Here is an 11595-nt window from a genome sequence, read left to right as displayed (position 1 = left end):
CTATCTGAGATTTGCTTCTTATATATTTTTATAGCTGTTGTAACATGTAACACGTAGATAAAATGTAATATATGTTGCTTATGCAGGACCAATACCAGTTTTGCTATCGCGCCAGTTTGGAATATTTGGGTTCTTTCGATCATTACGCCAACTGACAAGCCGACACTCGCGAGGAAAGAGAATCGACGAGAGAAAGAAGAGATCGACAAAGAAACGAAAGAGAGGTCGGTGAACGAGCAAAAGTGCGACGTGTCTAGTACGATGAAATAGACGAAAAATGTGTAAGTTTGTAAGTATGTAGCCTGTATCATGTTCCCGGGCAAAGCGTACCATACTTGTACCTTCCAATGACAAATACAGTAGAAAGGCGATAAATTATTAACCTCTCGATCAACTAACTACGGTAGTAACCAAGTATCTTACAGTCAATGGTGTCGCAACAGTCTCAAGATAAGCGGAAAAGTTCCACTTTTTATGGGCACCGTGTGTGCTGAAACAATTTTCAAATTCCCCGACAACAAAAACGGGACAATACTGCCGTTTAGAATGTACGGCTTAAAAGCTCGCTGTAAAACAATCATATCTGTAGAAATATTCTTTACCATCATATCAAAATTTCCTTTTATAATTCGAAAAAAAGAGGACACACACACAAATACACAGGATGACATGCAGACGAACAAGAATACGCGAGAAACGAGAAAACTTGGACGTTTTCGAGCTAGAAATCGAAGAAATCAAGCGGGAAGCGATTGACAAGCGAGAGGAAATAGTACGAGGAAATCGTAGTCGAAAATTGAAACGATCACTGAAACATATCCAACTCGAGGAGAATTTGTGAGACACGTTCCGATTACACGTCTCCCGAATCGCTCGAAAATGACGGCTGCTTTACATAATGTAAGAATAACGAAGAAACTGACGAGATTTATTATTTTACGATCATGTAACTCGCGATCCAAACGTCAGCGTACATGATATTTCGTTCTATGCTGAAACTTTCCTATTCGTTGGAGAAGAACAGTGCTTCCATATTAGTGGGGAACGTAATGAAACCTCCGAGGCGAGCTACTACAAGTGCGAAACATGCCGCGTCAGAAGAAAAAAAGAAAAGCTACGAAGAGAGCGCGCGTTTCGTAAAGTACTTATCGATGCGACACGGAAGATATCGAGAAATCAGAAAGAGAGAGAGGGAGAGGGTAAAACTGCAAGTATCTCGATCATAAAAGGAGGAGAAATCACAGAGAGACATAAATTTCCGCTCAGCGAAGAGAAAATTACCATACTGCCAAATCGACAATTATTCATGCTGAACCCATTACGCACGATAGGGATCTTCTCATTACCTACTGTAATTTTAAGTAGATCGTAAGGCGATTATTCTAAGATTAGTCTGTAAGCGATGCCATTAGAAGAAGAAGAAGAAGAAAAAAAAAAAAGAAAATAATGCGACTGTGTCGAGTGAAGGAAGTATGAAAGGAAACGGTGCCTATATTCAATTAATTAAAATGCACAAAGTGTTGTGCAGGTTTCTACGCGAACTAATTTAACTAACTAGAAGCACTGTATGTCGGATTTGCGTACTATTCCACCGAGCCCTCGATGCCCTTGTGTACAGAGTACCATTGTAGGCTTCTACCTCGACTACTTTTACAGTTTTCCCCAGTTGCAAGGCTATCAAACGCAGTACACTAGTTCCGCTCTGGAGATTCACTCGTTTCTAGTACAATTCATCGAAAAACGTAGCTCATGAAACGCTAAGGGAAGAGTCAACGAAACTTTGCAATTCATCGTCCTTGTCGCGGATATCGCGTCAGATCAATGCCAAAAACAATCAGTTTCGTCGTGATTATGCGTCGTCCTGTCCTGCGTATACATTGCAACAACGGCAGGGGTGTATACTACTCGCGATTTAAACATTTACAGAAATTCTAAGTAGTCTATGAGGACAATAAGCTTGTGCTCGTTTATATACCTTCTATATTTCGAAATTTTCACCGTATCGTTCGGTATAGAATCGTTTTATCGCTGTTCGACGATAATGGTAAAGCAAAAAATTCTAGCTATAAAAAATATGCAGTGCGTGGGTGGTATGGTTAACGAATATAATCAGCCGAGCGAGTCAGAAGATCTCTTTCAGTTTTTGGCATTCTTTTGATTGCGAGGGGTTCGTGCAGTAACCTAAGCAAGAAATGCAGAAGAGAAACGTACGAAAGGAGAGGAATCGATGTTACATTCTTAGATTCAACCTTTAAATTTAATGATGTTCGAACAAGCATCTAACGTATATACATATTTTCAGTTAAAAGTGGTTCGAGGGTCAGGAATTGTGACTAAGTGTACATAAATGCACCGTTTGTCATTAACAACATTATATAAATATAAATATAACTATAAATATGGATATAAATATAAATATACATAAGTAAAATGATAAATAATATATATATATGTATGTATGTATGTATGTATATATATATATATATACATATATATTATAAATATCATAATTGAAGAGAGTACGCATTTAAAAAAAAAAAAAAGCTGTGGATATTTTCTAGACTGTCAATATAAGCACGTTTCTTTTATTTTTTCCATCCGTTTTGTCGCTTTTCGGTTTTCAACGCACCTTTTGATACTGTTTTTTAACATAAGTTCGTTCTCATGCAACTTTACTTGCGTACCTATTTTTTTACACGAGATTTACATTGAAGACTAATGACCTACTGTATTATTTCCGAGCGTGCATTTATTCGCATCTCATATCATTTTATTTGATGTTGTAAGACTGAAGGCCATTGCGTGTCTAATGTATTATCGTGTACGTATATTTTCGGTACTTCTAAAAAGTACTTAAACCGCCTCGGTCGTCCTTATAAAAGATTATACTATACTTAATCTTTGTATCTCTCTCATTGTCCGTTCAAATTCCGAGATTTTCCGATGTGTTCGATTCTTCTGTACATAATCTCTTCCTAATCCATCCACTATGACTTATTTGGGACTGAGTTTTTCCGCTTGCAGATACGTTGTCAACATTCGTTTCTTGATCATCGTTGTATACTGGCCTTTGGTACGAGCACGAAAGTTAGTCTTAAAGTAATTCTATTTTTATAATTATTCTTTTTTATACTGTTGACTTGATTTATCACATTAATGTACATTTACTTTCTTCAATCTCATTATTGTTTACCTTTTATTCGTGTATAACTAGCGATATCGTGCTTCTGCCTCGGAATATAAATTCGTTGTTACTGGCAATGAAGAGACACGACGATACGACTGTTTTTCAGTAAATCAAATCAGCAGTGATTAAGTAATCCTTGAAACAACTTCTCTCTTCGATAAAAATGTGCCATTGTTAAGAACTACAATTGGTGTAAAAACTTATTAAAAAAAAAAATCGACTTGTTATACAAATGCATCACACTAAAAAAAAAAAAAAAAAGGCTGAAAAACCAACGTACATAGAAAACAAAGAAATACATTCCCATGGACAAACGATGATAACATGGTAACAAAACGATTTGAATTTAAAGAATCTCTTCGTAACATCTATAATCATATTCGTGGAAGAAGCGAACTAAACTTTAAAGTCTTTGGTACGATGATTTTAAGGATGTCGTTGTTATCCTTCGATTCAACTTTTTAACTACATACACACGTATTATATAGATATATTAAAAGATTTAACAAAAGAGAGAAGGAATATAATCCTGCACAAAGTGCAGCTTCGCCAAGACGGTCGACAACTTCGCGTTCAAAGTTCCAGACTAAAAATACAATATGTTACGGAAAACGAAAAGTTAAATGATTGTATAAACATATTACTAGTTATAAGTTAGTAGCATTAAATTGTATCCGATGAATTTACCAATTCAAAAAAGTCCACGATATTCATATATTTATAAGATACCGAACCGTAATGTTATTACGTTCTTTTGTATCATTCCAAAAGTTTTGTGTATGTTGTACGTTAGCTGCGTGTCTATTGTTAGTGTTTATAATTTTTTTATATCCCAGAGTGTATAGCAATATGTGGTTTGTTGTATTCTTCTTCTTAAAAAGCATACGACTCGCGTTTTCGGAGCAATCTTTCCTAATACAACAAAATACAATCGGCCATATTATCGCTCCGTGCAATACCACGACGAGTTTGTTACACTGTGTGTGAGATCATCTCGAGTTCATCCATTTGGATAAGATTGTAGTCATACGATTGCAGTCATTAATTCCGTGGAAAATGTGAATTAAAGAAACAAAGAATAAGTCAAATATTAAATATCGTTGAAAGAATGGGAAATTATTTTGTGATACTTTCTTGCCAGAAAGAATACAACAGGCTGAAATGAATATAATAAATGCAATGTTACTAATTAACACCTATACAAATTAAATATTGTGTAATAGAAAGTCTGTTGACAAGGAGAAATAAGGTGTACATTATGTATTGCCCTGTGGCATCAATAAACTAATAATTAACGTAACATCCGCATTTTTTTTTTTTTCGAAACGTGAAAACACCAGGAAATAAACGAACGACGATATTTTCAATAGCAATATTATTTTATATTATTTCATTAAGATATACAATTATTAGCATCATTATATACAAGTCGACAGTTTTCACGATGATACTTATTACGGCAATGTTTTTCCTTAAATAATATCATGACTGAAAATTTCTAATCTTATATCACATTAGTCGGTGCACCTGGATTACCTGCGGGTGGACTCCTGGTCATCATGGACGCAACCTGTGAGAATAACAATAGATCTATGTACTTCTGGTTTACGTATCCTTCAAACTATAAAGAACATTTATTTACTTACATTTTGTATGACTTGTTTTCTGAGAAAGTCGCTGGTGGCAGTCGAAATATTTTTATCATTTCCCATTTTGCATTTTACGTATCCATATAAATTTGCACTATTCAAAACGATTGCGATGCAAACGAGCAACAGCCACTTAAATTTCAAACTAAACAAGGCTGCCACAAAAAACATCGACCACAAAAGTGGACAGAGAATTAAGGCTAACCAAAAGATACGCGCTTCTGTAGTATTAATGCGGTTCTGTTGGACACCCTGAAACACAGGGTATACATAGTAGACCTTGTATTTTATAGTAAACAATTATAATCCTTTCTACTACTCTTTTTTCAATGTTGTTTACCAAGAACAGCAAAACATTAAATGCCTGCATAATTATAAGCCTTTCTCTTTTTATCTTTTCTTTTTTACCACAATGTGTCAAGGGCATAAAATGTGAAAACTGGTAAACCTTGAACTATTTATTCATTCAGGTAGATACAATGTCTACTAAAATGTACAAAATCGAAAGGACGTACGCAATGCCTATAAAATATAGACTCTTAATTAACAAACCTTTTTGGATTCAAATACCCAGTGACTTTTTCCATTGTCATCCACGTAATTCCACCATCTAAGACCAACCATTAGCCTTCCGGTGATATTTTTAACGGTCCAAAAGTCCATTGACAAGAGCAATACAACGACTACAAAACTAGTTATGAAACTATTTGAAAACCATCCACATAACATATAGGCTACTATCGCTGCTATTCTGAAGGCTAAATGAAACATGGTAACATATGGATGTCTATAAAGATATAATGTTGTCAATCTCAAACCTTAATTACTTTTATTAAATGTTTATATAATTGTAACATTTATATACTTAAGTTTATTGTTGCTTTGACCCGTTTCATCCTCTTCGCCAAAAGCAATTGTATCATCATCCATTAGCAAAGGTACCTAAGAAATCACATAATAAAATTTCAACTATTGACAAGCAACAACGTTACACGTCAAACCGTGATTACAACGTTAATGAAAATGAAAAATGAAAATTCTCCTTCCCTCCCTAAAAGGAAATTAACACATAAAAATGATACAGCAACACCTCGTACACTTCAAAACATATCGATTTACACCTGTTTTAACTATTATACGTACGGATATTCACGAATAAATGTCAATAGCAATTCTTCCGACACGACAACAAAACGGTGATGATGTTTTCGCGATGAAAATGATTCTTCTGTTATAGTTTTAAGCAACCTGGCAGTTTAAAGGTGGAAGTAAAAAAAAAATACTTGGCGTCGATATACGAAAATCGAATGGGTTAAAATGTTCCCGTACACTTACCGACGCAGACGCCATGTTAGCATGTTTTACCAAAAGCTTCCAGCGATACTAACGCCTTATTAACATGAGAAAAGCGCGAAACATACGTAGAAGCGTATTGAAATAAAATCCTAGAAAAGAATTCGAATATGTCTTTGATTAATGACAGATGATTCAAATTCTTGGACATGTCTCGGTGAATGAGATAAGTGCCTGTCAAAAGTCATAGAATTCAGATACAGGTTTAATGCAGTTTGAATATCGTGCACGTCGCTGTAGATCGTTATCGGATTGGTGCATTGGAATTGGCGAATTCTATTGGTCAATTGAGATAGTGTTTAGCGTCACATGTATATACAAGCAACCCCATTTGTACGTAAGGGCGAATAATGACAAAAGCGTGTTCGCCATACAGTGGTTACATATGTTCGTCCGGTTTCATATCAATGTGTTCTGTGTACCCTACTCGGAAATCATAATTGATAAGTACAGGAACGAACTCGTCGTACAGCAAGTAGACGCGAATACGCGTTGGTAGTAGTAGACTAGCAATAGCAGCGCCGATATTCAGCAGTGATAGTAACTGTAATGAAGTATCAGTGGCAGCCACTGTGATAGTGTTAGTGGCGATGGTGGTGGCTGAGATAAGTGCGGGGGACTGAATGCATATCAACGGAATTTGTGTCCCACGAAACAGTTTCTCGTGGTTCACATTGCAGAGGATGTGCTGTGCGATCTAAGGTGTCGAGGATTAGACGATTGGTACAATGTTAAAGGATTATTCGCCAATCGTACAGGCGCTCCTAGGAACGTTATTTACGTGGGCTCTCACCGCAGCGGGTGCCGCACTTGTTATCGTAATTAGAGGAAAACAAGTAAGCTTTATTCCTTTCTTTTCTTCTTCAATCGAATATTTTTGAATTTACCTACGTTTCGTCAAGTATTTATTACTGCATTAATCAAAATATTATATACGTTCGACTCTAACCTAATTTGCAAAGTATAAACTAACCTTTATCGTACACTCTTCGCGGGAATTTTTCCGTTTTGAAAACGTTAGAATTACACTTACCACCTTGAAAATGTTTCACATCCTAGTTTAAAGAAACACGATATTTACGATATTCCAAGCTTTGTTATCATCTTACAAATTTCTTATTATAATTTAGCGCAATACATTAGCGGAATAAAATAAATTTTGTTATCGGAAATGGTTAACGTAAAATCGATTAGCTGCTTTTGCGAACCAGTCAGGGAAAAAATGTACTACGTAAAAGGTGCAATTAATTTCGTTGTTATTATCAGTTAACGTTTTTTTAATTCTTCTCTTCGGTTAAACTTTGTTTTAGGGCATCCTAAATCTCTTATCTATTTCTGTGTCTTTCAATGGTATTTGACTAGTAGAATCCAAAAAATGTCAGTTTTAAGTTTAGAAAATCATGGAATCAAAAGTTATAGATCTGTAAAAGTACGTGTTTTATAGCTTATTTCGTTACAGATGTTCAACAAATTCGCGCGAACCTGGTAGATAGCAGTGTTACCGACCGCTTTCCGCCTGGATTTATCTGATCCAACCCAATATCGATATGAATTGCCGAACCTGAAATTTGGCCATCATGTGCATCTATTTACAGATAGTGATTTGACTCGTTAAACTGAAACGAATAATCTATGAATAAAGCTAATATGGCGTTGAAATAAGCTGTGAAATGTCGGTGCATGTTCGCAGACGCATAACTTTTAATCTCATGATTCCCTAAATTTAGAACTGGCGTTCTTGGACCTTACCAGTCAAATATTATCGAAGGACACGGAAATAAACCAAAAATTTAGATCAAGAATGAAGTTTAGTCTGATTCTTAGCGGTTACTATATTAGCTATATCAGCCTCCTCTAATTAGAAAATTTGTGAAGTAAATTTTTTATATGGAAATGACGTAAGATCGGCTAATTTCGTTCACGAACTAGTCAAAGAAAAGCAAAGAAAAGCGAAGAAAATATACTACGCAATATAAAATTTCAACGTTATCTAGTTAACGTTTGCATCTTTTTTCATTTCTTTTTAAGAAATTGCTACTAATTTAAAACTTTATCTGATAAGATTAGATGTATACAAACTGAACAACGTATGAACAAAATTTCTCTTTACGAAAGAGAAGGTATCGCTTGGTTCTATAACATAGAGAAATATCGAACATTTTACGATAATAAGTTTATTACCGTATAATTATTTTAACAGTATCACAATATGTTTGATTGTCGATGCCTATTTGAAATTCTACATACACGTAAATTAAGAGATAAGAGAGCAGAACGATACTAAATGATGGAACGCGTTTAATTACAGCGTAAATTATTGGACATCAGCCTGGGATTCGCAGGCGGCGTGATGATAGCGGCAAGTTACTGGTCGCTACTGGCACCTGCTATTGAAATGGCGACAAAGAGCAAATTGTACGGAGCGGAAGGCGAATACGCGTTCGTACCAATAGGAGTTGGATTTCTCATAGGCGCGGCTTTCGTTTATGGGACGGACGCGTTGATATCTTCCCTTGGCATTCAGTCCCCCAATGTGCTTTTAGCTATGCAGTCAGTCGGTACGAAACAAAGACGCAAGATCCTTGCAAAACTAAAGAGTGACGAGGATTTAGGCGATTATGATCCGTATAACGACGTACAGATATTTGGTGGAAAAATGTATACTCAAATTGAGTCAACCACCATCGATGGTATCACATTTTTTTCCTGTAATATGTATCCAATTCTTTCTGTAGGCTTGGAAAATGGGATCAGTTCACTCTACACTCTGTATATTATTATTATGTCTGTGTGTCGAAATGTAAATGTTCACTCGCCCCTCTTTGCTTCCTCGTACAATAAGCGATTAACCCGTTCAGAAACAAACAAATTTTCAAATATATCAATACCGTGAGAAAAAGCTTACGACGTTACTTACTTGTCTTTCGTTTAATTAATGTACCGCTGTTTCTTTCTGAACAGTGCATAATTTTTTGTTGTACCTATCGTACGTAATATCTTGTATTGCGTAGTTAGTCGTTAGTTAGAATGTTCGTCAGTGTTAATGCTTTTTGCATTTAAACAAGATGTGCAAAGTAACGTTTGCATGAAAGCATTTTCAATGCAACAAGTGGAACTTGCAAAAACGCGACCGATAAAATATGAATAGAACGTCTGGTTATTGAAACGTGAATTACTCTGACATACTATCGACGCTTTGAAAGTACAAAGTACTTTTGCTAGAAAGGTAAAAATAGCAAAATATGCATCAATTTTTGTCGTTCGTGTTGAAGAAAGTTCCGCTACTTGTAAAACTGATCTTATTAATCCTGCCTGCGGATCTAAACTATAATACACAAGAGGTGCAAAAAAATGGAATAGAAAATACCGGGCGTTAATGATAAGCTTTACTGTGCTTTAATTCGAAAAAAACGAGAATAGAAGAAGAAAGATTATGTTTACACAGGGGCTCATATACACATATATAAACAATTTAAACCACTTCCAACGAATGTTATAGTATATCATCGATTGTCGCATTTTCCAGGTTTCTACGAGCAAAATACCCGAAGACGACAAATTGCAAATGTAGATAGGCCGGCGGAACAAGAAGAAACAGGCACAATTTACGAGGATCCTAACAACGAGTGTAAAAACAATCAATGGAGAAGAGTTTTGCTGCTGGTCGTTGCCATTACGGTACGCAAAGTCGTCGAGATTTTCCTTAAATGCACCTATGACGTGAAATTACAAATAAAATGTGACGAACTTATGCTCGAGATTAATTTTTGCAATGTATTAGGTGCACAATATTCCAGAAGGTCTTGCAGTTGGAGTTGGATTCGCCGCAGTTGGTAATAGTGCATCAGCAACTTTTGAAAATGCAAGGTAAGCGACATTTCTGCATCTCTGTATGTAAGGACTACCAATATGGGAGTCTAAAAGTCTTCTAATAATATGCACGACGCTTCAAAATTCCGAACATCACGAAGCGAGCGTTATTTCAATCAGTGCAAATTTTAAACGCTATGGAAAACTATTTTCATAAGCAGCGATAGATTCTCGGAATCTAATCTAGCGTAAACTATGTAGACAGTGGCCGTGTAGTCCAGAAGCCTGTCTCGAAGAAGAGGGGATATGTAAAAGGAAATAAGTACGTTTTTTAATCTTCTTTTCCAAGATTTAAGATTTAATCGGCAATATCTATTTTAATATCTTTATCTGATATTCTGGCCTAAATAATTTAACTCGCATTAATCATATAACTAACAAGTTTCTCACAATATGACCGAATGATTATTATTCTTAGAGATTCGCCATTGTATGTAGAGCGATATTTCAAATAGATTCTAATGCGTCTAAAGTAAAGTTCACTTAAACCAATCGCGCCTATCAGATTCATTACGGATCATCATCGTTAAGTAGTTAAGAGAATTGTTCAGAGGGGAGAAGTCTTCGGTTACGTTAAAAATCAGTATCTACGTTTATTTGAAAATCTACCATAGTTGTCTGAATAGATCTAATTCAACGTTCGTACGGTAAAAGAGGAAAACTTTATCGAACGATATTCTCCTTTTCTGTTCGCGCGTTTAAAAGTAATCTCGTTCGTTTGATACATCGATAAAGGCGGGAAGCACGAATACTCGTGTAATTCGAGCAAGTGTCGCTACTGTAGAAATATCATAGCTCAAGTCGAAACGACTCGGTCGATTCTAGATGGCTGCGATTGAGAAAGAAGTTGAGGAATTCGTCGATAGATGGTAACACCATTGAAGTCGAGCGGATGGAAGTTACGAGCGCGTGCTAGGAGGTCCCCATGAATGAGTTCTATGGTGGTCGGTCGCGAGTGCCAGCCGCAGGCAAAGTTTATTGGCAGCAGTGGGTGCCTGTTGCGCGGGGGAAGGGCACGTGTGGCCCTGGAATTCAACGAGCCCTAGGCGCCGCGCATTCCATTCCATACCCCGTTCCCCGCTTCCTCGTCCCTCTGCCACGACTTGCCCCGAACTCGCTCTCCTTACCGCCTTACGCCTTTGACTTTGGAAACAACTCAGCCTACTGCGATGACGTGTACAACTACATCGACCGGTATGACGTTGATTTCATTTCTACAAAAGCCGCCCGGGCAACGTAAACTTTATTTATAGAAAATGTTAACGATATCGCATGCTCCCATATCGTCGACCTTCCTCTTATTCTCTTCTTTCTTTTTTATCTTATTTCTTTCGTCCTCCTTTTCCAAAGATAGCCCGTTAATTCGCCCAACATCTTGTTACAGATTCGTTCTTTCCAATTCTTTCCAATCTCGAATCCGCTCGACGAGCTTTAAGGCAATTCGCAGTAACGAACTTTGTAATCAAATACGAGGATCAATAGGGGAAAAGCAACGTTTATCATTGTCACTGTAAGAACGTGCACGTGAATCGACAC

The 11595-nt window shown here is 36.5% G+C and overlaps 3 protein-coding genes across 23 annotated transcripts in view; 2 read left to right on the top strand and 1 right to left on the bottom strand.

Annotated features, from left to right (window-relative positions):
• Window positions 1–4487, top strand: part of LOC100749861 (tyrosine-protein phosphatase Lar) — a 287592-nt gene extending 283105 nt beyond the window's left edge. For all 17 annotated transcript variants that reach the window (XM_033324603.1, XM_024372213.2, XM_024372222.2 and 14 more), the window contains one exon: window positions 87–4487. In XM_033324603.1, coding sequence (XP_033180494.1) covers window positions 87–155 — 69 coding nt within the window. In that variant the 3' untranslated portion in view covers window positions 156–4487. The remainder of the gene's footprint in view (window positions 1–86) is intronic.
• Window positions 4488–4545: 58 nt separating this feature from the next.
• Window positions 4546–6306, bottom strand: LOC100746908 (uncharacterized Golgi apparatus membrane protein-like protein CG5021). 4 transcript variants are annotated; one of them, XM_003494855.4, is made up of 5 exons: window positions 6172–6305; window positions 5702–5778; window positions 5389–5623; window positions 4834–5088; window positions 4546–4757 (listed from the first exon to the last, which is right to left on the bottom strand). In XM_003494855.4, the coding sequence occupies exons 1-5, from the start codon at window positions 6184–6186 to the stop codon at window positions 4692–4694; spliced, it is 648 nt and encodes a 215-aa protein (XP_003494903.1). In that variant the 5' UTR covers window positions 6187–6305; the 3' UTR covers window positions 4546–4691. The 4 variants fall into 4 exon arrangements, with proteins under 4 accessions (XP_003494903.1, XP_012249167.1, XP_012249169.1 ...); XM_012393744.3 differs by having other exon boundaries at window positions 4553–4757; window positions 4834–5076; window positions 6172–6306; XM_012393746.3 differs by having other exon boundaries at window positions 4553–4757; window positions 4834–5076; window positions 5980–6184.
• A 425-nt stretch (window positions 6307–6731) lies between these two features.
• LOC100749741 (zinc transporter ZIP11) overlaps window positions 6732–11595 on the top strand; it is a 17253-nt gene continuing 12389 nt past the window's right edge. The window contains exons 1-4 of one of the 2 annotated variants that reach the window (XM_003494878.4): window positions 6732–7025; window positions 8498–8879; window positions 9716–9867; window positions 9971–10056. In XM_003494878.4, the coding sequence (XP_003494926.1) occupies window positions 6918–7025; window positions 8498–8879; window positions 9716–9867; window positions 9971–10056 (728 nt within the window). In that variant the 5' untranslated portion in view covers window positions 6732–6917. The remainder of the gene's footprint in view (window positions 7026–8497; window positions 8880–9715; window positions 9868–9970; window positions 10057–11595) is intronic. The other variant, XM_012393742.3, reaches the window with a different exon arrangement.

Source organism: Bombus impatiens, unplaced genomic scaffold, assembly GCF_000188095.3.
Source record: "Bombus impatiens unplaced genomic scaffold, BIMP_2.2 scf_4016, whole genome shotgun sequence".
Classification (NCBI taxonomy): domain Eukaryota; kingdom Metazoa; phylum Arthropoda; class Insecta; order Hymenoptera; family Apidae; genus Bombus; species Bombus impatiens.
Note: the sequence above shows the minus strand (reverse complement) of the source record. Positions and strands in the feature narration are given on the sequence as shown.